General features: G+C 51.7%; 1 protein-coding gene across 2 annotated transcripts; it reads right to left on the bottom strand.

Annotated features, from left to right (window-relative positions):
* Nucleotides 1–967: 967 nt before the first annotated feature.
* On the bottom strand, nt 968–27,466 carry LOC104554972 (mitogen-activated protein kinase kinase kinase 14). 2 transcript variants are annotated; one of them, XM_062016816.1, is made up of 17 exons: nt 27,380–27,466; nt 26,966–27,059; nt 19,707–19,976; nt 19,086–19,155; nt 18,023–18,236; nt 17,323–17,931; nt 16,198–16,335; nt 14,158–14,287; nt 13,370–13,501; nt 12,834–12,938; nt 11,972–12,135; nt 11,440–11,590; nt 10,458–10,805; nt 9,310–9,416; nt 8,364–8,508; nt 7,779–7,879; nt 968–6,920 (listed from the first exon to the last, which is right to left on the bottom strand). In XM_062016816.1, the coding sequence occupies exons 3-17, from the start codon at nt 19,954–19,956 to the stop codon at nt 6,756–6,758; spliced, it is 2,829 nt and encodes a 942-aa protein (XP_061872800.1). In that variant the 5' UTR covers nt 19,957–19,976; nt 26,966–27,059; nt 27,380–27,466; the 3' UTR covers nt 968–6,755. The 2 variants fall into 2 exon arrangements, with proteins under 2 accessions (XP_061872800.1, XP_061872801.1); XM_062016817.1 differs by having other exon boundaries at nt 18,023–18,233.
* Nucleotides 27,467–27,731: the final 265 nt, after the last annotated feature.

Genomic DNA, 27,731 nt, shown 5'->3' with positions numbered 1-27,731 from the left:
ACAAGTGGGACCTTGTTAAGGAGGAGCTGCCAGGAGCAGGTATCACACTCCTGGGAGTGGTTTGAAGCAGAGGATGTGTTTTTGACCTGCTGCCTGAGGCTGGGTGACTCCAGGGTTCCTGGCAGCCTCCTGGCTGGGGTGGATGAGGAGGAATTAGAGTGCCAGAGGATGACAGAAGGGAAAAGCCAGGACTTGGGGCTCTTCCCAGGAGTAGCCCTACTTCTTGCTGGCTGTGTCCTTAAGGAGAAGGCTCCCAGCTCTCTCTGCTGGGTGAGGGGGGCACAGCTTCTGCCGCCCCCAGTGTGAAGCTGAGGCTGGGTGCAGCACAAGAATCAGGGCAAAGCCCCCCAGCAGCCCTTTTACAGGGGCTGTCCTCAGAGACAAGGGCTGCTCTGGTTCTTCCCCGAGCTGATCTGCATCTGCAAGGACGTCTGGTGACAACACATCTGCCTTTCTGAGTGGAGACACCTGACTTGCCTTCTGCCTTCACGGGACAAACACAGGTAAGTGACAACAGCACCCCTCCCAGCTCAGCCTGGGGTTCACAGGGGCAGATACCTGCCCTCACTCACTGGCCACCAGCACAGCCCAGGGCCCTGCACCCATTTCAGAGCCACACACCACCCAAGCTGAGCCCAGCAGCTCCCTGTGCTTGCCCAGAGCTGTGGGTGCCTCTCCCAAGCTCGGCCTCTCTGCACCCCACAGCTGCTGTTCCCACTGTTGGGAACACTCACAGTGACAGGAGGAGGGATGCTCTGCCTGATAACAGATACAAGCGCATTTAGCTCAGACCTGACAGAAGTGCTGCTGCCTCTTCAGACCCAGAAACACATCCCCCAGAAAGTAGGGCAGGAGAGAGCAGAGTTTAACCAGGACAGGCTTCCCTTGAACCAGCTCTGACTCAGCACCTCTGGGACAATGTATCAAACCACTACCCATGAGAAACAAGCAGCTTTTTGTTATCCAGCTTTATTCTCCTTTCCCCTGTGCAAATCCAGCTCCACAATGTTCATTTCCAGAAGTCACAGTGTGATAAAGTGTCATCTGCTGGGTACAAACTGTCTGTCCCATGGCCTCCCCCAGCACTGCCCAGTCCCCCCACCAGCAGCTTCCTGCTGCTTTGCACAGTGACCCTTCCACACCCTGGGAAAGCAGCTACAGGCCAAGAGCCCTCTGTGTCTGGGCCTCTGGGATTCCTCCCTACCCTGAATGGGGTTCTGCCTCAACACCCTGGTCTGTTAGGCACAGCTTCAGCCAAGTCTTACGGTACATAATGAACAGTTCTGACTTTCTGTCAGTGCTGCAGCACAGGCCTTGGGCTGGAAGCTGCACTTTTGATGCCTGTCACTGCAACAACGACCAGGCACATCAAGAGGAAATTGTCTTGGTGGCAGGAGAGAGCTGAGGTGGTAAAAGCCTGAGAGTGCCAGAGTCCCTCCTGAGAGGAGAACGTGTGTCTGGGCAGGGCCCAGAGCCCTGCTGCTGGGCTGAGGGGTTTGGACAGCACAGACAGGCTGCAAGAGGCTAATGCTGGTGTGAGAGAGGAGCAGGGGGACAGCATCTGCCTGGTTCTGGCAGTGGGGGCTGACTGCTCCCCTTCCCTTTGCACTGCTGCCCCCAGATGCAGGTTAATGCTACGGACGAAGCATGAGGCTGGGGAGCCCTGGCAAGGGAGAGAGAGCTGCTGCCTCCTGCACAGCTGGAGCTGAGCACCAGCCAAGGAGCTGGGCACTCAAGCCTTGATGCAGACAACAGCCAAAGCCTCAGCCCAGGGGAAGGGCCCAGGCTGTTTCACACTGACACATCATCCCCAGCCCTGCCTCACAGCCACACAGCACCAACGGGCTCTTAGAAACAGCCAACAGATTTCTCCCCTTCCCTTCCTTTCCCCCCCTGCCCTGGGGGAGACGCCAGGCGTGGGGTTTGGCTGGTGCACTGGACTCAGCAGCTCCTGGGAGCCCTGAGGAGGCATTTTGCTCCCTCCTGCTCCAGAGCCTAGAATTCTTAGCAGTTTATGGCATCTGAAAAGACCAAGTCGAGACAGCCTGGCCCTTCCCCCCACTCCTTCCTGGCAGGGACTGCATCATGTGTTAACTGCTCACTACAATGTCTCTTAAGGTGGTGTTTGAGATACAATTAGGTGCCTATTTGGGACAGGGGATTAAGTGCTTTAGAACAAAAAGTGCTACAAAAACTATGCCCACAGTGCTGAGCAGGTGCAGTTCTTCCACAGGAGTTCTACTTTTTAACAGATGTCTGCTCAGTGCTGGCCCTGCCTCGGTTTTGTGCTCAGGGGTGTCTCTGCCTTGGTTTTGGGCTCAGGGGTGTCTCTGCCTTGGTTTTGTGCTCAGGGGTGTCTCTGCATTGGTTTGAAGACTGATATTGCCTTGGTTTTGGGCTCAGGGGTGTCTCTGCCTTGGTTTTGTGCTCAGGGGTGACTCTGCCTTGGTTTGAAGACTGATATTGCCTTGGTTTTGTGCTCAGGGGTGTCTCTGCATTGGTTTTGGGCTCAGGGGTGTCTCTGCATTGGTTTTGGGCTCAGGGGTGTCTCTGCATTGGTTTGAAGACTGATATTGCCTTGGTTTTGTGCCCAGGGGTGTCTCTGCATTGGTTTTGTGCCCAGGGGTGTCTCTGCATTGGTTTTGTGCCCAGGGGTGTCTCTGCATTGGTTTTGTGCCCAGGGGTGTCTCTGCATTGGTTTTGTGCTCAGGGGTGTCTCTGCATTGGTTTGAAGACTGATATTGCCTTGGTTTTGGGCTCAGGGGTGTCTCTGCATTGGTTTTGGGCTCAGGAGTGTCTCTGCATTGGTTTTGGGCTCAGGGGTGTCTCTGTATTGGTTTAGGAGTGACACTGCATTGGTTTTGTGCTCAGGGGTGTCTCTGCATTGGTTTGAAGACTGATATTGCCTTGGTTTTGTGCTCAGGGGTGTCTCTGCATTGGTTTTGTGCTCAGGGGTGTCTCTGCATTGGTTTAGGAGTGACACTGCATTGGTTTTGGGCTCAGGGGTGTCTCTGCATTGGTTTTGTGCTCAGGGGTGTCTCTGCATTGGTTTAGGAGTGACACTGCATTGGTTTTGTGCCCAGGGGTGTCTCTGCATTGGTTTTGTGCCCAGGGGTGTCTCTGCATTGGTTTTGTGCCCAGGGGTGTCTCTGCATTGGTTTTGGGCTCAGGAGTGTCTCTGCCTTGGTTTTGGGCTCAGGGGTGTCTCTGCCTTGGTTTTGTGCTCAGGAGTGTCTCTGCCTTGGTTTTGTGCTCAGGAGTGTCTCTGCCTTGGTTTTGTGCTCAGGAGTGTCTCTGCCTTGGTTTTGTGCTCAGGGGTGTCTCTGCATTGGTTCGAAGAGTGACATTGCCTTGGTTTTGGGCTCAGGGGTGTCTCTGCCTTGGTTTTGGGCTCAGGGGTGTCTCTGCCTTGGTTTTGGGCTCAGGGGTGTCTCTGCCTTGGTTTTGTGCTCAGGGGTGTCTCTGCCTTGGTTTTGTGCTCAGGGGTGTCTCTGCCTTGGTTTGAAGACTGATATTGCCTTGGTTTTGGGCTCAGGGGTGTCTCTGCATTGGTTTTGGGCTCGGGGGTGTCTCTGCATTGGTTTTGGGCTCAGGGGTGTCTCTGCCTTGGTTTTGTGCTCAGGAGTGTCTCTGCCTTGGTTTTGGGCTCAGGGGTGTCTCTGTATTGGTTTTGGGCTCAGGAGTGTCTCTGCCTTGGTTTTGTGCTCAGGAGTGTCTCTGCCTTGGTTTTGTGCTCAGGGGTGTCTCTGCATTGGTTTAGGAGTGACACTGCATTGGTTTTGTGCCCAGGGGTGTGTCTGCATTGGTTTTGTGCCCAGGGGTGTCTCTGCATTGGTTTTGTGCCCAGGGGTGTCTCTGCATTGGTTTTGGGCTCAGGAGTGTCTCTGCCTTGGTTTTGGGCTCAGGGGTGTCTCTGCCTTGGTTTTGTGCTCAGGAGTGTCTCTGCCTTGGTTTTGTGCTCAGGAGTGTCTCTGCCTTGGTTTTGTGCTCAGGGGTGTCTCTGCATTGGTTCGAAGAGTGACATTGCCTTGGTTTTGGGCTCAGGGGTGTCTCTGCCTTGGTTTTGGGCTCAGGGGTGTCTCTGCCTTGGTTTTGGGCTCAGGGGTGTCTCTGCCTTGGTTTTGTGCTCAGGGGTGTCTCTGCCTTGGTTTTGTGCTCAGGGGTGTCTCTGCCTTGGTTTGAAGACTGATATTGCCTTGGTTTTGGGCTCAGGGGTGTCTCTGCATTGGTTTTGGGCTCGGGGGTGTCTCTGCATTGGTTTTGGGCTCGGGGGTGTCTCTGCATTGGTTTTGGGCTCGGGGGTGTCTCTGCATTGGTTTTGGGCTCGGGGGTGTCTCTGCATTGGTTTTGGGCTCAGGAGTGTCTCTGCATTGGTTTTGTGCTCAGGAGTGTCTCTGCCTTGGTTTTGGGCTCAGGGGTGTCTCTGTATTGGTTTAGGAGTGACACTGCATTGGTTTTGTGCTCAGGGGTGTCTCTGCATTGGTTCGAAGAGTGACATTGCCTTGGTTTTGGGCTCAGGGGTGTCTCTGCCTTGGTTTTGGGCTCAGGGGTGTCTCTGCCTTGGTTTTGTGCTCAGGGGTGTCTCTGCCTTGGTTTTGTGCTCAGGGGTGTCTCTGCCTTGGTTTGAAGACTGATATTGCCTTGGTTTTGGGCTCGGGGGTGTCTCTGCATTGGTTTTGGGCTCGGGGGTGTCTCTGCATTGGTTTTGGGCTCGGGGGTGTCTCTGCATTGGTTTTGGGCTCGGGGGTGTCTCTGCATTGGTTTTGTGCTCAGGGGTGTCTCTGCATTGGTTTTGGGCTCGGGGGTGTCTCTGCATTGGTTTAGGAGTGACACTGCATTGGTTTTGTGCCCAGGGGTGTCTCTGCATTGGTTTTGTGCCCAGGGGGGTGTCTGCATTGGTTTTGTGCTCAGGGGTGTCTCTGTATTGGTTTAGGAGTGTCTCTGCATTGGTTTTGTGCTCAGGGGTGTCTCTGCCTTGGTTTGAAGACTGATATTGCCTTGGTTTTGGGCTCAGGAGTGTCTCTGCATTGGTTTTGGGCTCAGGGGTGTCTCTGTATTGGTTTAGGAGTGACACTGCATTGGTTTTGTGCTCAGGGGTGTCTCTGCATTGGTTCGAAGAGTGACATTGCCTTGGTTTTGGGCTCAGGGGTGTCTCTGCCTTGGTTTTGGGCTCAGGGGTGTCTCTGCCTTGGTTTTGTGCCCAGGGGGGTGTCTGCATTGGTTTTGTGCTCAGGGGTGTCTCTGCATTGGTTTTGTGCTCAGGGGTGTCTCTGCATTGGTTCAGGAGTGACACTGCCTTAGTTTTGTGTTCAGGGCTGGCACTGCCTAGTGTAACAAATTCAGCTGATGCTGCAGGAGACCAAAGGGAAAGAGCATCACTTTCTTAAGGAGCATATGACTCAAAAAGACAGCCCCAGTGCTGAACGTTGCCCTGCTGTTTTTTAGGTGAACTTCACTTGAGAACCGCCAGTGCTCCTGCTCCTCTGTGTTCCCCCAGAGCAGGATGGATGTGGCAGGGCCTGCCTGGCTTTTGGGGAGCTGTTTCTCTGTTCAGCCTGGGTGCAGACAGCCCCTGGAAAAGCCACAGCACCCTGCCTAGCACCTGTGATTTCCTGGTGTGCAAAGGCTTCAGCAAGCACTCTCAGAGCTCACACCTCCCTCTGCTCGTGCTGTGGGTCACACAAGGGTGAGCATGCATGAATATACCCAAAAAATCCTCAAACCACTCTGAAAATACACCCCAAGAGCTCAAAGCTTAAGGCACTGAGGGCCCAGCTGCCCAGCCGAGCTGTGAGCGTGTTTTGACATGAGGGGAGCAGCACAGAGCCTGGTGCCACCCCGTCAGGGCTGAGCAGGGCCTGGCAGAGCCAGCACTGAGAGCTTCCACCAAGGCTGCAGCGAAACCCAGACCCTGCCTGAGCCCTTCCCCCTCCCTGGGACGGTGCCTGGATGGGACAGTTCCCATCAAGGCCCAAGTCAGCGGTGGGAGGATGGAGAGATAAACCCCTCCCTGTGCACACCGAGGAACAGCACAGCCTCTTCCTGCCCCCGCCGCCAGCAAGGCCTCGGAGAGCAGCAGCTGCCAGGGCAGGGGGGAGAGCTGAAGGTGAGGGCTGCAAGCAAAGCTCTTTCTGGGAACAAAGTCCTTCTCTGATTCAAGAAACAAGTGTCTGCGGGGAAGGGTGGGAGGTGAAACCAAGAACCCAGCTACTCATGGCTGTTATTTTCCCCCTGCAGAAGGCTTGATGTAGAGATGATGCTACTTAAAGCCCTACAGAGACGTGAAGTTTCTTCTGCAGCTGAGGAGGAAGTTTGCCAGCTCTTCTTGGCACAAACAACCGCAGCTGCACTGAAGATACCCAACCTCCTGCCGGGGCAAGCGCCGCCGCTGCCGGGCTCACGTGGGAAGCCGAGCACCAGGCGTCCTGGCCCAGCCCCTGGGCTGCTGAGAAGCACAACCACGTTCCTCTGAAAAGCAGGAATTTCCACCCACCACTCTCAAGCTCAATCTAACGCTCACACCCAAAACAAGTGACTCCCCCTGTGCCGGGGAACACCTCAGCTCGGGCCGTGGCCTGGAACTGGATCGGAAGAGACGCCAGAAGCGAGGCCCGAGCGCAGCGAGCTGCTGCTCCGCTATCCTACTTCAGCACAAGCCACCAGTACCTGCACTTGCTGCTCCCCTGCAGGGCTGGCTGGAAGCTTTTGCAATTCCTTCTTTCACCAAGGTAAAAACCTCCAGAGCAGGAAGAGCTTCAGGGCCTGTTCTCCAGCCGCCCGTGTTTGACCCGCCACGTCCAGCTGACGCCGCAGTCAGGGGCCAGAGTGCACTGCAGCTCGATGCCGGAGTCGGGCACCTCCATGTCGTAGTGAACTGGCTGCCCTTCCTTAGTCACCAGGCTGAAAGCAGGGACTGGGATCTGTGAAGCAGAACAAACAGCCCAGGGGCACTTCAGATCTCTTGCAGGACACAACATCCTTGATGCAAAGCCGACAAATAGCTTCCCAAGCCAAGAAAAGCTCCTGGAGAGAGGCCTGTGCTCTGCAGGATCATCCCCACTGTCCCTCAGCAGCAAGTACCTCAGAAGCTAGGTGGCATTCACCTGCTGCCAAAGTGCCTCACTCACGCTGCTGCTGGCTGCTGAAGTGCCTGTTTGGGCACTTTCACTTCCTCTGCAGGCCAGGGATGTTTTGCTTCACCATGTCCAAGAGAACAGAGTATGTTGAAGAGAACCAGCACCACTACACCACTCTCTGGAGTTCTGCAAACTCTCTCTTTAGAGATGATCCCCACACTTTACCCTCAGATGAGTCACTGGCCCACAAACACTCAGGAGTGTCTTTCAGTGGCTGCCAGGGAGGCCCACAGCGAGGTTCATGCAGTCTGCCAACATCTCCGCTGGCCTTGCGGCTTGGACGTGTCACAGCCAAACACGGCCTGTTGCCCTCAGCCAGTGTTACTGCTCTTCATGAAAGAGCCATTTAGTGTTTCGTCTTTAGGGAGAGGGGGAAAGAATTTCTCTTTACAGTGGAGAAGAAGGATTTCCAGCCTGCAGCCCAGGCACTTTCTCAGGTGGAGATCCTGATGCTCCCTGTGACAATCAGCAATGGCTTATGCTTCAGATATCCTCTGGCCTCACACTGGTAACAGCAGCACTGAACTGGTGTTACTAACAGTGGCACTAGGATTCCTGAATGGACTTCTGGGTCACTATGAGGCTGCACTGTGGAAGAAATTGCTCCTGAGACAAAAGGCTGTACATAACACTGTGTCTCACCTGGCTGCTGATCCCGGTGGCAACGTCTCCCACCTTTGTCCTGTGGAAATCTCTGATGTGTAAGTTTTCCCCACTTAGCAACTGGATCTGGATTTTCACTCCTGAAATGCACAAGAGAAGTCATTAACTCGTGCTGCAGGCATCAAGGCTTCACAGCCCAACACAGGAAAATTGAGGAGCAGGGCACATACATCACAAGAACTCGCTTTTGTCATTAAGCATCTAATTCAGGTAGGTCTCTGCTTGCTGGAGACAACACTGACTCACAGAGCAGAGCTGAACTGAGCAAGCAAGCAGCTGGAGGGATGTATTGATTTGCACAATATGCCCTCAGAATCACTTTGTAGACATTTATGGTTCTAAAGCCCAAATCCTTGCACGTGGCAGCAGCACCAGGCACGGTGTACGCAGCCAGGGCTGGGGCACACACAGCCCCCTGACAACCCACCTGCGTTCAGGAGGCTCTGTCCTGACCCAGCAGCTGGGGGATAAGAAGAGCTCCAAGTCTCTGTATCCCAGACCCTCTAGATACTGAGGAAATTCTACCTGACCCTTCCTTTCTCCCCAGTTGAGGAGCCCACTGACCGTTGAAGCAGCTGGGAGTGTCCGTGTGGCGGCTGCGGCTCAGCAGGTTGTTCCAGCTGAAGCTCTGTCCGTCTGCCTGGCTGTTCCAGGAGTGGATCCCGGAGCTCATGGTGTCCCTCAAGCTCTGGGAAGCTTTCATGGAGTTCTGCAGAGGTAAGCACAAGTTTGTCAAAGGCTCTTAAAGATTAAAATACCCTCAGGAAGAAGCAGAGATGCACAGGGACCTGAGGCTGGGCCCCGGGCTGCTCAACACTTCGCTGCCATCAGAAAGGTGACAGGCTGCAGGCACGGGAAGGGAAAGTCAGATCAACAGTCAGCTGAAGAGCTGGATGAGAAAAGAGGCATTTACCATCCTGAGTGACAGGAGCATAAAACACCAGGTAAAATTCTGATCTCAGTGAGCAGCAGCCAGGAACACCAGTGCAGTGCACACAGAGAGATGGACCCCACACAGCTGTGCTGCCTGGAAAGGGCTGTGCTGAGGGAAGGGATATCCAGGGTGAGGGTCTCCTCCTCTGCCCCGCTTTGCTGGCCTTTCCCCAACCATCCCTTTAGTGGCCAGTGCCAGCAGGAAGACCCTGGGCTGCACAGATGGTTGGTCCAACTTGGTACAGCTCTTGTGCTCAGCACTGCTCCTCCAGCTCCTTTCTTCCCCACAGACAGGGTTAAGGGGGTGGAGACTTTCCACACCCACACACTTGTTGCTTGCTGAGGAGAGCAACTGGAGGGAAGGGATCCACACCAGAGAGTAAACTAAAGAACCACCACAGTCCCAAACACCCCACTGTCCTAGGACAAAGATTTCTTCCCAAAGTACTCTCCAGCAAACCAGGTGTCAAAAAGCAGCAGCAGAGAGGAGAAGCTCCACTGGAGCCAGGCTGCAGCTTCCCAGAGGTGGTGACCCTGGCACCCCCACGGCCCCGGGCCAGCAGCCAGGCTCACTCACCTTCTCACTGGCGTCTGACACAAAGGGGCTGTCGATGCTGAGACAGGACAGCATTTGTTCTTGCTCCTCCAGTGAGTAAGGCTGGGAAAGGCTGTTCAGAAACAGTTCTGCAGGCAAAAGGAGAGATGAGAATGACACTGCCAGTGCTTCCTGTTACGCCTCCCTGCTCTAATCACAGGTACTGCAATGCATACCCTCAACTCCTTCAGCATTGCCTAATGAACTGGACAGATTGTGCACTGTGAAATGAAATGCCATGCACAATGCCAGGAATGGGACCAGCACCCAGGCCCTCCCAGTTCCTGTCTGTTCTGTCACCCACCACTCTTCACTCTCCATCCATCCACATGAAACCCTGGGAAAGGTCAAACTTCTGTACTCAGCCCTGCAGTAGCTTGCACTGGTAATGCACAGAGCTCACAAGGCTGCTGAAGATCCAAAGCCATCTGAGAAGAAAGCTAGCCCCCAGCAACCCCTCAAGTGCCCTTCCCCAGTTTCAGGACAGCAGTTGCATTTCAAGACACTTCTCACCTAGCTTGAAGTTTTCAATTCACTTGCAAAGACTAGAAAACAGGAGATCTAAGAAGTGGAAGGCTGATTTATACCGAGGCAATGGAGCTGGACTGTTACTTCACCGAGTTTCACGCTGAATTTACTGCTGGCAATCAAATTTGCTGTCTGGTGCCTACAGGTTTTCCAGCAGACCAGTTGCAGAGTGATTTTAGCTGTGCTGCTTTGTCTGACATCTGCCATCCCACAGGCTTATCCCTTTCTTAAAGAATTATGTTTGAAGCCCTAAAACTTGAGAGGCAGCTGGGCCTGCAGACACCATTTATATGGTGTGTGGGTGCCCAAGGCTGAAGCTCCTGTTTGCAGAGAGGTTCATGACCCTATGACAGAAGTTCCCTCCACTGTCCAGAGTGGAAGGAAATCCTGATCACTACCTTTGGGGCATATTTAATTGGTTAAGAACTGCTAGTTGTGGTAATTTCAAGGAAGCTGTTCATGTAATGAGAGAGGAACTGTGAACAAAATGACATCCAAGCTCAACACCCAGAAATAACTGTCAGGAGGCCAAAAGAAAGCAGCTGGGTTTTTATCATGGCCTCAGCCAACCCCCTGAACCCCCTCCATGGCCCATCACTTACCTATTTCCAGCTGCTGAAGCTCCTGCTCTGAAATGGTTGTTGCTCTTTCCACGTGGCTGCAGCTCTTCAGGGGCAGAGGAGTGGAGGAGAGAGGTGGAGGATCCCAGGTCTCAGATAACTCCTTGCAGACTTTCCAAGGGCTTCCCTCCATCTCTTCTGTTTGCTCTGGGGGTGGTGGTGGCAGAGCTGGGCTTGTACCAGAAACTTTGACTGACAATTTTGGGTCAGAACCAGTCTCACAAACTGGACCCGCTGTGGGGGACAGGGACGTCCGTGGATGGTCTTTGTTCAAAGACAAATGTCTAGGCTCTCTGTATTCTCCTTTCCAGGGGCTTGTCACACCTCCCACTAAAACACCAAAAAGTACACAAACATTGTCAAACAAAGGAGAACAACCCAAAAGTTTTCCTTTACAATGAGCTTCTGAACTGTATCCTGCTGTGAAATGCTCAGCTTCCCAAGACAAAACCAGATCACCTTTACAACAAGGATTTGTATCACAGACCCTTTCAGCAAGATTAAGGTGAAACACATTATGAGTTGTCTTAGAGGCAAGACTGGACCACAAGCATGAGTTCCAGTTCAGGATGCAATCAACCTCTGCTTTCAGTTTTGCTGCCTACCAGGCTCCAGCTCACTAGATGCAGTTGATAACTCAGCTGAGGACGAGCCTACCCACAGCACACACCTTCATAAACCCACACAAAGCTCCATAAAAGCACAACATCATCTGCTTCAGGCAGAAGAAGAAGAAAGGGCTTGTGACAGCACACAGGAAACCTGTCATTTCTTTGGGTGAGAAACACCCAGCTGTGGGCAGAGGCTATCAACCCCAAAACACACACCACTGCTGAAGCCTGTGCAGATGATATACTGACCAGGAAAGCATCCTGGTATTTCCCCACAGGATCCCTCTGACATAACTAGCAACTGGCAGCTTCAGCCATGCAGATAAGCAGCTTCAGATACAGGACATTTCTACCTTCTTCAAGGGCAACACTGGTCTTAGTTTTCAGTTCAGACGCAGATGCTCTTTGAACTGGCTCCTTCTCCAGCCCCATTTTAATGATCTCAGCAGTGAGAGGGTTGCAGGAAGGTGGAATTTCCCTCAGAGGAGGTGGCTCTTTAGCTATCTGTGTAACAAACAGGAAGTGAAAGAGGTTAGACCAGAGAGGCTTCATTTGATTTCAGAAAGGTTCTTCCCACCCCGAGAGCTCTTCCAACTGAAATTACAGCTTCAAATGACAGACCTGAGCAGTGTGGGTTTTTTTTTTACTGCTGCATGGCTTAGATGTCACACCCAAGTCATGAGCAGGACACAAAAGAAATAGCCCCAGCATGTGTAATACACAGCAGTAAGAGGAATAAGAAACCATCAGCCCAAGCAAGGTTGGCAACACCTCGGCTGCCCAGCTGGCTCTGTCAGCCTTCCCAAAATGACTGCTCTCTAGGGAGGTGTAATGAGACCTTGCAGGCCTATGTACCTTTCACTGGAGGTACCTTGGGTCACTTACCTTCAGGCAGAGTGGGTGATTGTAGTACTGAGTCCAAGGGTGGCACCCATTAAGCATATGAAGCATCATACAGCAACTGCTCCAGACGTCCACTTTGGAGTCGCAGCGCTTGCCCATCACCACCTCTGGGGCCATGTGAGTCTCTGTGCCAGGCACATAGTTCCCTACAACCATTCAAACAAAGCTCACTGCACAGAAACCAGAGAACTGCTCCCATGCAGCTGCTGGGAAGCCTAAGGCAGCCTCATCTTCTCAAAGTGAGAAACAAGTCACCTGATCCCCAAAAGCAGCATCATGTGGTCTTTAGGCTGCTCAAGGGCTACATCCCCTCATCAGTCTCATCCCTTACACACACACACACATAGGTATTGAGCCTCCCCTTTCCAGCACATCTGGAAGGCACAACATGACCCTCCACTGCTGAGCTTGGCAGTGTAATACAGCTTTCTCTCTCAACAGCTGCATTCAAAAGCTCTGCAGAGTTTAACTGCCCAAAAGCCAGTGAGGCACTTTGGTGCAGATCAGGGTCCTTCCCCAGCTCTTCACAAGGTGACATCACAAGTCAGAGCCAGATTGTTGAGTTCTGACGTGCTTTCTTGCAGGGACAAAACACTGAATGCACTATGCTGACATCATCTTGCATAGAAACACAACAGCCTTCTAGAGGGAGATCAGCTTCCAACCCCCAGCTCCTTTTAGCTGTCGGTGGGATACATCACAGCAACGTCAATGAGCGAGACACTACAAGCAAGCCTCAGCCTGGAAAATAACAGCTGCTTGCAAACTACCCACATGTAAAACTTGGAAAAGAAACAATGAGTCAGTAGGGCAGTCCCACAGAATGGCAGCAGAAAATCCTTACCTGTGACCAAGCACTTTCCCAGGCCATCTGGATGAAGGTGAGCAGAGTGCCCGAAGTCACACAGGAGAGCTCTGCTTCCATCGTCAGACAAGAGCACGTTTTCCGCTGGCAGTGAGAAGGTTTTAATTAGTCACTCTCCTTTGCATTATGGTCACTGAGATGGAACAAAATAAAGCCAAAAGTACACAGTACTACAGTTTCTGGAGCCCAAATCAAGGTCTCTCCCTCCTATGGAGTGTCACTGGCTTAAGCAAGTACACAACTAGAACTGTTTCTACTTTTAAGCTACCACCCTGGAGATTCCCCTACCCCAGAGGTGGGGCAGCCTGTGGAAACAGCCTGTGACACCCTCTGAGTGACAGAAAGAAAAGAGGTGACCAATATGGGATGCCCAGCTGGTTAGAAGCAAGCTAAGCTCCTGTCTGGAATGCAGAAAGCCCAGTAAATAACCTTTTGCCACTCAGTTACTGAACCTCCAAACAGTTTGCCTCTTGTGAGAAAAAGAGAAGAACAAGGTAGCTAAAGCATCACCTTACCTTTTACATCTCCATGGAGAATGTTCTGAGCGTGAAGGTACTCCAAGCCCTCTAATGCCTGACCCAAATAACTGAGGGCTCTGTCCTCTGGCAGGCAGCCACTCTGTTTAATGAGCTGACCTAGTGAGCCACCTAGAAAGGAATCCAGAGAGTCCCTTTTAGCTTATCTTTAAATTCTTCCCAGCATCAGCAGAGTTCCTCATTGTTTCTGAGGAAGAAATGAGAACTGCCAGGTCTGACAGCCCTTATCTTCCATACACAGGTCTGTTCCTTTTGTTTGCTCTCAGAGTTCCTACTGCCCACAGAAACCGGCCTCTTTCCTGAAGCCTTTTGCTTTGTGTCACTTCTATGGTGTCTCTGTATCAAAAAGCAAGTACTGTGTGATCCTGTCAGACACTTCTAGGGGCTGCTGGTCCTGGCTGGAAACAGGAGCCTGCAGTATCTAAGTGTGCTGACACAGTATCCCCTGCGCCAGGACAAGGGGCTCCACCTGCTGCCACCCAAATAAACAGGAAAGCAAAAACCAGCACCAGCTGTGTGTTTTAGTGAGAATCTGCAGCTTCTGTTAGATCCAAGAGATGCACCTTGAACTGGAGAGAGGCAGGACTGGAAATGATCCCCCCGTGCTACACATTCCTGCCCCAGCCCCCTCAGGAGTTAATGCTACAGCACTCTGGACACCCCAAAGAATGACCAGGTTAAAAACTGGGGCAGGGGGAAGAAGAGGTCAATGTCTATTGCATTCAGCAGTTACAATGGTGCTTCCCCTGTGGTTGTTCCTTTCTTACCCTCCATCAGCTTCATGAAGATGGTCACCCAAGGCCCTTCCTTCACAGCTCCATACAAGGGGACAACCTTAGGGCTCGTTACCGCAGCACACGTTGTTAGCTCCTCAGCACGGAAGTGTTCCACTTGTACCTACACACACAAAGCAGCAGCACTCAGCAAATGCTGGGATGAACCCTGATGGCATCGTCCCTCCCTCACGTTTGGGCCAGTGTCCCAGGCTGGTTCAGAGCAGAGGCACAAGGACAACCTTTGTTAACAGGAGTCAGGGGGTACAGCAATAATGTGAATGCTCAGAACGATTCTGAACCAGGACAGTGACAGTCCCCAAATCCTCAGCATGGGAGGAAGGGCAAGCTCTGTCAAATACAGATGCCAGCTTTCAAGACTTCCAGTTTATGGCTGAGCACTGGTAACCTTCAGGAAGAAGGTAACTTCTGTCTGGGTTAAAGAGCTATACTGACACCTTCAGCTTTCATGGCAGAAGGAAATCCCAGCTAAGGATGGTGCAGTACTTGGCAAAAACAAAACTCCTCCAAACCAGGAGGGAATGTGAAGTGTGGGCTCAAGCAGTGATGGACACTGCTCCTTAGGGGGCACTCAGCCTGCACAGAGAACACAGAAACTCTGCTCACAGAGTTCAGCCAAACAAAATACAACAACAATCTGCAAAAGACCAGAAGGAAAACATGAGTCATGAAGATTCTGGTGGGAAAAGGTTGTATCATGTTTCTTCCCTGTCAGCAACCCAGCTTACAGCTACTTTTCCTTAATCTCAAGGATCTGGGAGCAGGTGCCCACAACAGCAAGCACAGTGAGAGGTCAGGTAGTCCCCTTCTACCACGGGCAGACAGCAGCAGCTCCAGACACTCCCTGCTGTCAGTTTCTCCTGAGACTGTGTATTTGCAAGGTGGATAATAAATAGTTATGTGCTGTCAGCAAACGAGCTGCTCACGTTGCCATCAGATCCCACAGCTACAGCGTGGGGATGCAGAACGGGAAATCTTTCTCTGTGTGCTTTCAGTACCTTTGCCTCTATACAGCTGACAAAAGAAATGGATAAAGCCTGGCCAGGCTGGCTTAGCCTTGCCACTGAGATCTTCCCAGAAGCAGTGCATGGAGCTGGGACTGGTGTAAACAAGGAAAAGCAAACGTTTCAACTGGAAAAGTGCAAGCTTCAAGTCTTGTTGTATACAACAGGTTTGTACTCCAGACAAAGCTCCCCACACACTTCAGGTTTTCTACTGGAGCAACGTGAGAAACACCAGTTCACAGAAGTGCTGAAACTATTCAAGAGTGAAGCTCAAACAAAGCAGTTCACATCCTCATCACCTCCTTGCATTATCACCCTGCCTTTACCTCTGAGGCCTCCCCATGGCTGCCTACAAATCACTACCCCGATTCGAGTTATATTGCCCCCTCTTCATGCATCATGTGGTGTATCTTGGTGTGCAGAGTATGATGTGAGCAGTCTGTAAAGCACACAGCCTTTGCTGCATCTGCACCAACCACCTCAGTGAGAGTGCCAGTGCTGCACGTGACACTCGCTCAACAGATGACAGCTCCCTGCTTTAAGTGCCCTCTGCCTGCCTCGTTTGCTTTCCCACTTTATTCCCTTTTGAGCAGTGAAACACCTGCCATGTCACCATTATAGCAGCCCTGCTTTCAGAGAACAGTTAGATAAGCAGACAACTCACACAGGCCTTTCTGCCCCACAGCCACCAGCAACATGCAGAACAGTTCTGAAATCTCTCCTCTCTTGCTCTGTCTCAGCACAAACCAACCCAGATCCTTTGCAGCACACCTTGGAGGCCAACTGAACCTACTGGGTGCTAAACTTGACTCCCTCTGCACATACAGGTTCTCCATTGGCTTATTCTCTCCATGCTATCACTTTGAAGATCTTTCCTGGGGCACAACCACAGCAGCACTCCACTGTGACTGTACCACAAGGTGCCTACAGCCCACAGCAGCTGGAAGGAGGAGAGTTACTCTGCACACCTTCTCCTGTCAGGCCCAGCCCCCTTCTCACACAGAATTACCTTTTTGGCAGCACACTGAAAACCTGTCTGTTTGTCCTGGATCTTGTACACTTCTCCAAAGGAGCCGATGCCCAAGGACCCGTGACACTTGGTCCAGTGAACCTCCTCTCGGTACTCATAATCCACTGGCTTTAGCTTCTGCAAGTTCAGAGAGAAAACAAGCTGAAGCAAGGGAAGAAATGGTTAACTGTTGAACCCCACAGAGAGCAGAAAAAGCACCTCTCGGAAAATCCCTGTACAAAATTCCTTCTGTCACAGGCTTGAGATACAGGAAAGATTCACTTGATTACTGTGGGCTCTAAATGAGAGCATCCCAGTGCTGTGAAGAAAGGCCACCAGCATATGGATAGCTCTGGAGCCCCAAACCATTCACATGCAGGACAAAACTACAAAGCTAAATCCTACAAACAGAACAAGATTCACGTGACTAAGTGTAGACATCTATGTGTGAGCTAAAGGCTTTCTTACAGACACTAGCCTCAGACTGTGTCTTAGATCTCAGGGTAAATACACTCAGGCAGGTAAGTGACACCCTGACTCCACTGATTCACACCAATTCCAGAGAAGAGGCCTTTGAGAGGAGCTTCAGGTGGTGAGAGAGAACTGAATTCAGAAGAAATGAATCATGCCATACATACATGATTTACATACATTTGCTATGCCGAAGCCCTGAGTTTGGCAAGGGACAATGGGTGAGCTGCTGGCTTCCTACCAGAGGCAGCAGACACATTTTCTGCACCTCCACAATCCACATGTCCCTGGTTTCTGCCTGTGTCACAGCCCAGGCCATCCAGAGCCAATAAAACACTGCAGCCTGAACGGGCTGGGTTCTTTCACAAACAGAGCAGACATGTTTGAAGACTGCCTAAGCACAGAAACATCTCTTACAGGAACATGCATATTTTGTGAAGGAGGGAACAAATCAGAGCCACCAATCTGAGACAGGGCTTTGTATCCTTCAAACACCCAAACCACATCTCCAAGGGGCAGCCCCCAACCATGACAAGAACCATCCCAAAAACACGGCCTCATTACAAAAGTCAGCACATGGATGCAGGTTCTCTCCCTCCTGAAGCCCAGGAGAAACTCTGCCACCCATGATACCGGTGTGGAGGGTCAGATCACCTCGTTAAGTAGCACGCCTTCATTCTCATCTGCTTGCTGGAGCTGCTCCTTGGGCTCCAGCCCACCTCCTCTCCACGTCTTGGCTAGGCTGGCCAGGTTCTGTGGTTCACCCACACTCACGCTGCCCTTCAAGGCATCCACCAAGTATTCCTCCACAGAAATCTTGTCTGAATTGCTCTTCACGGACTGGCTGATGCATTTGGGGAAACTATACTCTAAGTTGAGGCCTGATAAGCGTTGCTCACTGTCCGGGTAGTCGAGTTTCCCGTGGAGGTAGGTGTGCAGAGCGCCGCGCTTCAGAGCGTGGAGAGGAGTGTCCAGGCGTGGGAAATGAGGGGGGAGGATGTTGTAGGGAAAAGGATGGGGGGTTTCGGGCTGGGGAACGCTGTCCCTCTGACAGGGCCGTTTCCAAACGTGATTAAGGCACTGAATGGGGCTTATCAGCTTGTGCAGTTCTGCTTTGTACTGGCTCCTGGGGGAAGGCGCTCTGCCCGTGGACACAACCTCCTGAGGCTTCTCCAAGCGCAGCGGATCATAGGCAAAGCCCTGGCGAAACTCTGGAACCCAAAACTCGTTTCTGTAAAGGGTATTCTGGTGGGACTCATCCTCCTGCAAAGCAAAACAAAAGCAGCTGAGCAGGAACCTCGAGGCAGCCGGGCAAAGTTGCGGCAGGCGCCGCGGCAGCACGGGAGGCTCTGACCTGCACGGGAATCGGGGTGCAGCTCTCCTGCTCCGGCGTTCGGGGCCCTCGCCTCCCGCCAGCCGCTGCTTGTGCTTTCAGCTTGGATCGCTTCTTGTGCCGCTTCTTCCTGGCCTTGCCGCGGTGCCGCCCTCTCCAGCAGCCCTGAGCCATCCTCCCCTCCCTCGCGTGGGCCACATTGTTGGGGATCTGATCGAGACTGTCGGAGCGGCTGCTGCAAAGCAAGAGGAGCCAAGGTGTGAGGGTGAGAGCACGGCCCCTGTCAGCAACCACCACCCACAGAACAAGGGGGAGAACCAGCCATTCAGCCTTCTGAGGCTTAAAGAATACACAACATAGCTTCTTGCCTCCTAACGTGGCATTTGTGACCTCAGTGCCACGGTACAGGAGAGTGCCTGGCACCATAATAAACAAATATGGGGGGAAGGTGGGGGAGACAAAGCATTAAGTCTCCCAATCTTTGCAACTCCTGCAAGGAACAGCAAGGCTAGACAGCAAAACGGGAGGGGAAAGTACTGAGTGTCTCCAGGGTGCTTTGAGACAGTTTGTGTCTGTGATTGACACTGGACACGGGGATGATGTGCAAACATAACCTATTTTAAACAAGCGTTCAATGTAACACAAGTGCTGACAGTCTGCTCTGCTTGAACGAAAACTAGGCCTTGCACTGAAGCAAAGGGATGACTAAGGGCACTCAAAATAGCTTCAAAAAGCCAAAATGCTCTGGCCATGTAAAGCTCAGTGCTGCAACAGGGGTTCTCTTGCCCTTGGATCCTTCTGCTTCAAGCCCATGCACCTCAGGAAAATGACTCAATCATTTCAAAACAACTTTGACAACCCAGAAGACAATCAGCAGGCACTGACAACAAGGCAATGGGACGTGTTCCCAGTGGCTCATGTTTAAACTTGTATTCTCTCCCAACACAAAAATGTTTTAGGGAAGTTGTTTGGGGAAAGACACTCTCCTCCTGAGCCTCAGCCAGAACAGCCATTCCAAACAGGAGTGCTTAAGCACACAGGGCCAAGGGGGTGGGGAAGAAGTTCATGTGAAGAAGTCTCTCACCTGTAACGCTTACTGTGAGCAATAAAGGATCTCTCTGATAAAGTGGGGCTGAACTCCTGGCTGTTTTCACCTGTGTGAAAGAAAACAGAATCACCACATGTCTTCAGGATCAGGCAAAGTCTCTCCTGCTAACAACTGGACTACGAAACAACTTCACCAACTTGCTAAACCAAACAGTGATCTAGACAAATCACCACAGAGTTGTGCCACACTACTCTCTCCTCCCAGCATCAGATAACTTCCCAGCACTGCCATCTCCTCATCTCCCAGCTCACTCCCACCTGACAGCTTCTTTTTCCCTTCCCTTTCCCCCCTCCTTTAAAACACCCTTCAGAAGCCAGCCAAGATCAGCTGTGACCCAGCAGCACACACATTTGTAGTCACAGCAGCTAGGTGCAATGGCCACACGCTGCTCTGTTATTTATGCTTTATTCAGTGGATGCTGACACATTATTAGGAGATTTCATGAGCTTCCTAAATAGAGACTGGGATGTGTCACCAACTCCACCCCACTTGAGATAGATTTGCTCTCAGCCCTCCTGGAGTGTGAAGCGAGTGAAATCTCATCCTGCATGACACATTCCTCCTTCTCAATGAAGAGCAGTCCACCCAGCTACTTACATTCTGCTTGGGCAATAATAGAAATTGATGCACAGCCTCCTTCTGTTTCTTCTTTTGCTGTTCCTTTGGTGATTACATCATTCAGGATTTTCCACTGGCTGTGAAAAATGACCTTCTTGGAATCTTCTACTTTACAAACACTGCTCTGCTTCTCACTCACTGACTCCTTCAGCCCCTTGGTAGCTTGGAGCTCCTTGTGCTTGACAGCTGGATCAGGAGCTCCTTGGCATGTAATTCCCATCACTGCCATTTCCCAGCTTCAGAGAGTCACTGAGGAAGAACAAAAACACCAAAAGCAAAACACTTGTCAAAATACTTCAGAGGCAGGAGCGGCTTCAAGCTCAGGAGAAACAGGAGGCTGCTCAAGGTCCTACCCAGCCTCTGAGCAGGGAGCTGAAGAGGAACCCAAGACTGCCAGCTCTCCATCCCCAACTCATATCACTCAAGAGCTGAATAATCAATATTGCTCTCAGGGCTAAAGACGTGAGACCACACAGGTATCAAAGGGAGATTTATTCCATAGTGTATTCCATTAGCTGAAATGCAAACAGTGGCACCATGAGGAAGTGGGAACTCCTGGATCACTGAACAGGAACAACAGTCACTCAAACAAAAGGAAAAAGAGAGGACAAAAGCTTTTCTTCTGGAGTGCACCAAGGAGAAATGGCACTGCTCTCACACCACACCAATGGCTATGAAACCCTGCTCATTGCCTCCTTCCCTCTACTCAGCCACCCTCAAACCATTTCTCAATTTGCCTTCCAAAGAAAGAAGGCCAGGCAACGAGCCTGCCCTGCAGAACTCCTCCCTCCCTTCCCTTCATCCCAAACAACTTTTGAAAGCCTTGGTCAGGCCTGACAAAAGCAGAGCTCAGGCAGTGTGTGGGGTTAGTGCAAGTTGGTGAAGAGAGAGGCCAGTGCTGGGGCTGGAAAAGACCATCCCTTGGCTTGGCAGCAGCTGGTGAGTCACTGAGGGCGAGCTGCTGGCTGACCAGGGAGCCTCAAAGGGTTCCACACAAGCCTCAGCACATGCCAAATCTTGGCAGCACAGAGGAAGGTGGGAGGGAGGCTGAGGTGGAAAGGGAGAAGCTTCAAAGCATCACGGAAGCAAGGCACTGCAGGGCAGCACAGGGGTGTATTGTGAGGGGAAAGCCAGGCACGTGCAGGAGGAGTTCCCTGGACTGAGGAGCAGCCTGCAGGAACTGAGGCTTTGCTTTAGCCCTTGATCCCCTCACCTTGGGTTCTGCAAAGGTTATAATCAGAGTATGTCCTATTGCCCCTTAACTGTAGAGGTCACTTCCTCGTGCCAGTCCTCTCACAGCTGGAGCTCTAAGTCGTAAAAAGAACATTTCCACCATTAAACCCCCTGTGAAAAACCCAGCAACAGGTGTCCAGCGCTACCAACCCAGCACAAGACGAGGAGCAGGGGCGCTGGAACAGAGGCCAGCAAAACAACACCTCAGGACTCCCTCAGAAGCACACCTTTGAGGCCTCCAAGTTTTGGGTTTCCCTTTCCCTTTTTCATTTTACCTCCTGCCTGGGGCAAGAGGGCATTTACTCTAACAGGCTCCTGGCAACACAGAGCTCAATCAGGAAAATGACAAAGCCAGTGGGTGCCTAAAGGACCACCAAGGGAAGGGGAAGGGAGCCCTTCTGGAGCCAAGTGAACCTTGGTGTGATGTGCAAATGAGTCACCTAACAACCTGGCAGGTATACAAGGAAAGTCAACAATGACCACATTCAGTGCTAAACAGAGAACAGCTGCTGTGCAAAAGAAGTGCTGATGACAGTATCCCACTCATTACCCCGTTCTGCTCCCTCTCCTCTACACAAATTATGTCAAATCTCAGTGCTGTAAAATAATCCCTTGGAGCAGCAGAAAGAGGCCCTGCCAGATGACTAACCCAAGCCACCAGTGACCAAACTGACAAGTTCCCAGCTATTTTTATACTCACTCTCTCCTGATTTGCATTAACTCCTCACCCTCCTCTCACCTTCAAGGACCTTCAAGGTCCGTGGAGCAAACCTATCCCCATCACTTCATTCTACCTGTCACTCCTCAGCTTAGGTAAAGGACAGCAGAGGGAGGGCAGAAGCAAAACCACAAGCCCTTGTAGCCCTCTGAAATGGAAGAGAGTCACAAGGAAATGCTACTGAGTTTAAAGTCAACAAAGCACATACCTCACTGAGAAGAGAGAGGTAGGTGTCGGGCGCAGCAGTTGCGCTCCAGCGGCACTCAGACAGCTTAAGTGTGACTCAGGTCTAGGAGGCTGTGTGGGCACAGAGGCTGCAAGCCCTGCCCAGGTTAACTGCTGCCACACAGTTTTCAGGTTCTTCTAAGAATCACAAACCCAACCATTACAAACAAAAGGCATAAGTTGTGATGAAAACAACAAGAACCAGGACTTGGAGCTGAGTTGTGAAGCGAAACTTGTCTCGAAGCTGCGTGCTCAGAACTGAACAGGCTGATCTCGGCTCTGTGCCCTTGGAGGGGCAAAGCATTTGCAGGCCCTGTCAGCTGGATGTAGGCACTGGGTCTCTCAGGCACAGGCCCTGTGGGCAGCCCTTCTTAGGGCCACTTTAGACCAAAGGGAGCCTCGGGAGCACCAAACGGGTACCTGAGGTTCCACGGCCAGACCACTAAGAACAGGATTTACCCACATGAGCTGCAGTTGCATCTGCCTGTTTACTTGCCACCACTCCAGGATGAGCACAGCTTCCTGTACAGACATAAGCTACGTCCCTGCAACATGAGGAGCTTCAAGTTCCTGAGCAGGAGGGTGGTTGCTCATACCCCAAACTGTTTCTCTGCTTTTCAAGTTCTCCTCTCCCTCACCCAGATCACTCAGACACAACTGTAACTCTTGATTTCTGTGCCCCTGACCTTCCTCCTCCTGGAGACGTGTGTATGGGCTCATTATTTGCAAGGGAACAAAGGGAAGTTGGGTAATGATGCAGTAAATAGAAGTGCACACTGCAGTCCCAACCCACAGCGGGCTTTGCCAGCAGTGCTAAAGACAACTCGCTCCTTACATTCACTGAGCCCTTCCTCTCAGCTCTGGGTAACCAGTGCTAGTTCTCCCTGCTGTGAAAAGGAAAGTGTGTTTTTACAGCAGGAAAGGCAAACCCAGTGCCAGTTGTGCTGGGGGAGGCATTGATCTTCCCTGTGCTCTTGGGAGAAAGGAGCACCCTGGTGCTGTCAGCTGAGATTTGCATGGAGGCAGCACTAAGGAGACACTCAACCGTCATTACTGTAAGACAGAACCGTGCACTTTCTGCTCCTTTAAAACCTCCTCCCTCCACCCTTCTCTAAACAAGTCCCTCTTCAGCTCTTCCATCTCAACTGGAAGTTATTTGTAGCAAGGACCTTAAAAGAACATGTCTGTGTTTCATGGAGTTACCGTGTATACAGAGACTGAGAGCTGGGAAAAGCACTGAAACGCTGCAGCACAGCCTAACATGGGATCCTGCTCCCTCTGCCTGCCTGGGATCTCCCTTAACAACGGCTTTGGGGAGAATTCCAGTTAACATTTTGTGGAGTAGCTCATAGATTTGGTTCAAAAAGATGTGGGAAAGAGCTTTAAAATACACATGAGGCTTCATGAGTCTGCTTCCAAGGGTGTAGATTTCTTCTCCCTGTCTGAATGTGACTGTTCAGCTGCAGTTTCACATTGACATTTAGTTTGACAAGAAAAAAAAATGATGTTGTCTGAGTGAGGTTTCCCACTTCCTTATTGAGAAGAGTTTTATGAGCAATGCATTCACTTGGGTCAGCCACCTCTGCTGCTGCTATACTCAAACACAACCAGCATTTCAGCACTGTTGCTTTGCTGACCACTACAACAAAGCAACAGCTGGGAAGAGCAGGGAACTTATGCATCCCTAGAGTGGGACTGAGAAGAGCACACACACACTTTTTGGGAACCTTCTAGTCCTACCAACTGCCAGTAAGTACTCAAGCAAAGTGCCAATGCAGCCAAAGGAGCCTTTCCTCAGTACTAACCACAAAATCATCATACAAAGACACTGAACCTTGTCAAAAAGCATATGTTTCACCCCCAAAAGCACACATTTCACCCCTAAACCCCTAAAAGCACACATTTCACCCCAAAAGCATGTGTTTCACCCCTAAACCCCCAAAAGCACACATTTCACCCCCAAAAGCATGTCTCACCCTTAAACCCCCAAAAGCACACATTTCACCCCCAAAAGCATGTGTTTCACCCTCAGACCCCCAAAAGCACACATTTCACCCCCAAAAGCATGTGTTTCACCCTCAAACCCCCAAAAGCACGTTTCACCCCCAAAAGCATGTTTCACCCCTAAACGCCCAAAAGCACACATTTCACCCCCAAACCCCCAAAAGCACACATTTCACCCCCAAAAGCATGTTTCACCCCTAAACCCTCAAAAGCACACGTTTCACCAGAGGAAAAACCCAAAAAGATGACGCTTGTTGAAACACCAAATCCCACTACAGACCTGGTCTGGGGCCCAAGGAGCAGACAAATACATACAGCCCCTTCAATCCCCCACCCCACTCCCCTCTGTCCCTGCCTCCTTGCCACTGCCTTTCTCTGCCTGGATGCCATGGAGAGCTCCCTTGCCTGCCCATGTTTCAGATGGAACTGAAATTAAGAGGGTTCCGGTTTCAGCTGTGTCAGTTTGAGGCTTGTTATTGTAGCATGAGCTGGGGGTGATTATTTAAACAAGCTGAGTGCTGTCAGCAAAGAGGAGTTTCAATTTGTGTCAGAAAGGACTTAATAATAATTAGAAAAAAGTTGTAGCACTCACCACACCCCCTGCCTTCAAACACCCCTGATGCTGTTTTAGGAGAAACTTCCCTTGTGTATCTAAGAGTTCCAAGGTAAAAATAAATTGAATGCCTGACTGATTAAAATCCTGATGAGTCAGATCACCAGTTGCTATTCCAGGATGCTCACAGCCTTCACCTCCTCATCTCTAACCACTGTTATCCATCTGTCTGTCCAAGGGGCTCCTGGACACCCTTGTCTGCTTCCCCCCAGTCCCTTGCAGGTTGTCTGGTACCTGCTGCACACAGGTTTAGCTGAACATCACCAGGTAAGGCTGCAAGTTCTGCCTAAACAGCTGAAAGGTGGCTGAAAGCTCTGCCTAAACCACCACAGAAGTGCCTGTTGCAAGGATTTTGCTATCAGCCATGTGTTCATGAGCAAGTTATGGTACAAGTGATAGTGAGTATGTAAACACATCCTTTAAAGTGGTTTGATAGTAAATACTTCAAAATCCTGCTTCAGCCACCCGGGCTGCTTACTCTAAACATCAGGATAATGAGCTGCATCTGTCTTTTTAGTTGCCAGACATGAGGATATTGCACTAGTTTTGTTACAAAGTCTGTAGGAAAATATTTGACTGGGTTTAAACCATCAGCAGAATTTCCAACAGGATCTAAACACACCTCTCTCCATTTCCTCAAGTGCAAGCCTGGCTGCAACTCACTCCTCAACAATTCTCTTCATGTTGTTGAACAAATATATGAATAACACCATTTGCCCAGAGTTTATAAACACAACCACATCCCCATTCATTCAAAGAAGAGGCTAATTTTTCCAAACTGCTTTGCAAACAAGTAGAACAGAACAAACTTCAACCTGGCGAGGTTTTGTTTCCCAGCGTGGCTCAGCTGTTCCCACACAGACCAAACTACATCCTGCTTTTTAAGATCCACTTGTGGAGTGAAGCAGTTTCCTGAATTATAACAAGATGATATCACAAAGCACCTAAGTGGGCAACTTCCATCAATACCCACAAATACAGATGAAAACCAATTCTGCCCAGGCAGGCAGGACCCAGTTTTCCCCAGTTGATCCTACACAGTGCTTTGCAGCCTTACATTTGAAATCCCATTCATGAAATGTCATGTAGGTCTACAAGGAAGCAGTAAGGCTGAAAAGCAAGTTCCATTCACTATAGACAGAAGCATTTCTATGTAAGCTTAATTTATGATTGGTCCTTCAAATTCAGTTATGATGATTTCATGCTGTAAAGTACAAGTGTGAACTGACCAGAAGAGTTTCTAACTGTCCAGCCTGAGCAAACTCCCATGAGACAAACTCCCATACCAACTGCAAAAGAGAACCTGCCTTTTCAACAAGACAAGGTCCATGTTCTTTGAGTCCAGGGCACTAAACTGTGGCACTAAACTATGATCAGCAAAGCCCAGTTTCCTACAGACTGAAGTCTGACCTGTCTAACCCTCACAGGCCTCCCTCTGCTCCTTCCAAGCATCCTCTTGGTCTCCCCTCTCCAGCATCTCCAGACTTTCCCAACTCAGTTCTCTTTTACTCTGAGCCAGCTGCTCCTCTTGGAGCTTGGAAATCTTTCTCTGTGCCTTTGTCTCCATCACACAATTGGACAGCAAACTTCAAAAGTCACAGAGGCAGCATGATCACCTTTGCCTCCATCCTCTTAACAATAGTTAGGCACCACAGCACTGTTACAACCAAAGCTCAGCTCTACCATCTCACATTTAACAATGAAATAAGATGAAGCACAGACAGTGGCAAAGTTTATTAACTCCAGCAACGTCAGATCAGGTCCCACCTAAACCCTTTGGGTGTTTTAGTTGTTGTGTGTTTGTTTGGTTTACTCCTTCTCCACAGCATGCTATACAAAGATCCACTCTCTTAAAGCAGTTAAAATTTAATAGTTAATAGCAAATGACTCATTCTGAAGGAATCTGGTGGCTGTGCCAATAGCAGATTTTAACTCAGTTAAAAGGCAGTAAAGCAGCACTCTGCAGACAGGGATTTCAGAGCCTGATTCAATTTGCTTTTATCACCAATGTCACAGCAAAGAGGCTGCGAGTTATTACTCATAAAAGAGCTGAGAAAGCCAGTTGAAAAAGAAATGTAGACGTTGTTTATGGATGCCAGTTTCAGATTGCTGCTTCTTACACGTGCAAAGCACTCAACACACGTTTCTAATGTAACCGATTAAAGCAGACAGGAAGCATCTGAGATCAACCACAGCAGCAACTTATTAATCAGCAACGAAGCCCGAAGAAAAAAAAAGAGTCATGTCAAAGAGAAGCAGGAGGGAGCGGTGAATATGCGAGGCGAGCAGACGGGCAGCTTCACCCAACTCCAGATCCTATTCAGCTGTGTATTTTGATTAGCTGATCTCAGGCCTGCCTCCTGCTTCCCTCTCCGGGGCCAGCGATCGCTTTGGCAAGCGGCACCCCGCAACACCCGATGGACGCGGCAACGCCTGCGGCTTCACCTCTCTCTCCGACGGGTGCTCCTGGACGGGCGCGGCGGGCGGCGGGGTCGGCCAGCTCCAGAGGCCGAGGACAGGAGCTCCTGAGCTTCCCAGGCTGCAAGACAAGCACCCGGGATCAGCGCTGCGCAGAGCGCAGGAGGGCGCGCTGCAGCGGGTGCCGGGAGCAGCCCGTTAGCCGGCAGGTCCCGCCCGGGGCTCCCCGCGGGCGGCCAGGGCCCAGGGTCCCACTCTGCGGCCGGGGCCGGGCACGGGGCTCCCTCACACTCTCCTCCCGCCGGCGGCCGCGGAAGCGGCGGCACCGGGCCCTGCGGAACACACGTGCCGCGGGGCTCCCGCGCCCAACGCCACCGCCGCGGCCCAACGCCGCCGAGGCGGGTACCGGCCCCAGCCCCGCTCCGCGCCCCCCGCACGTACCGGCTCGGCTCGGCACAGCCCGGCCCGGCGCGGCCCCTCAGGCCTCCCCCGCGGCGCGCCGCTCACTGACAGGCGGCGGCCGCCGCTGGCCCCGCCCCCTCCCGCCCCGCAGCCAATCGCCGCCGCTCCCCGCCGCGTGACGTCACCCCGCTCCCGCCGCGCCTCCCGCCGCGCGCCACCAACCAGCGCGCCGGGCCCGGCGGGCCCCGGTGTGGCGGGGGAAGGCCGGAGGCGGGCGGCGAGCCGGCGGGGCGGGGCGGGTTTCCCAGAAGCGGGCGGGGCTTCCTGCTAAGCATTCCCCGCCTCACCCCCGCTTCCGCCCTCCGGGCGCCGCCGCCGCGCCGCGGACGCG

This window comes from Colius striatus, chromosome W (genome assembly GCF_028858725.1).
Source record: "Colius striatus isolate bColStr4 chromosome W, bColStr4.1.hap1, whole genome shotgun sequence".
NCBI lineage: Eukaryota > Metazoa > Chordata > Aves > Coliiformes > Coliidae > Colius > Colius striatus.
Note: the sequence above shows the minus strand (reverse complement) of the source record. Positions and strands in the feature narration are given on the sequence as shown.

Bases quoted from the DNA above. Each gene is read 5' to 3' on its own strand.
- LOC104554972 (XM_062016816.1), bottom strand. From the start codon at position 19,956: ATGGCAGTGATGGGAATTACATGCCAAGGAGCTCCTGATCCAGCTGTC. The intron at 13,502-14,157 runs GTAAGAAAGGAA...ATTCCTTTCTAG, and splicing joins CTTCATGAAGCTGATGGAGG to GTGGCTCACTAGGTCAGCTC. The intron at 10,806-11,439 runs GTAGAAATGTCC...TTGGTGTTTTAG, and splicing joins CAGTGTTGCCCTTGAAGAAG to TGGGAGGTGTGACAAGCCCC.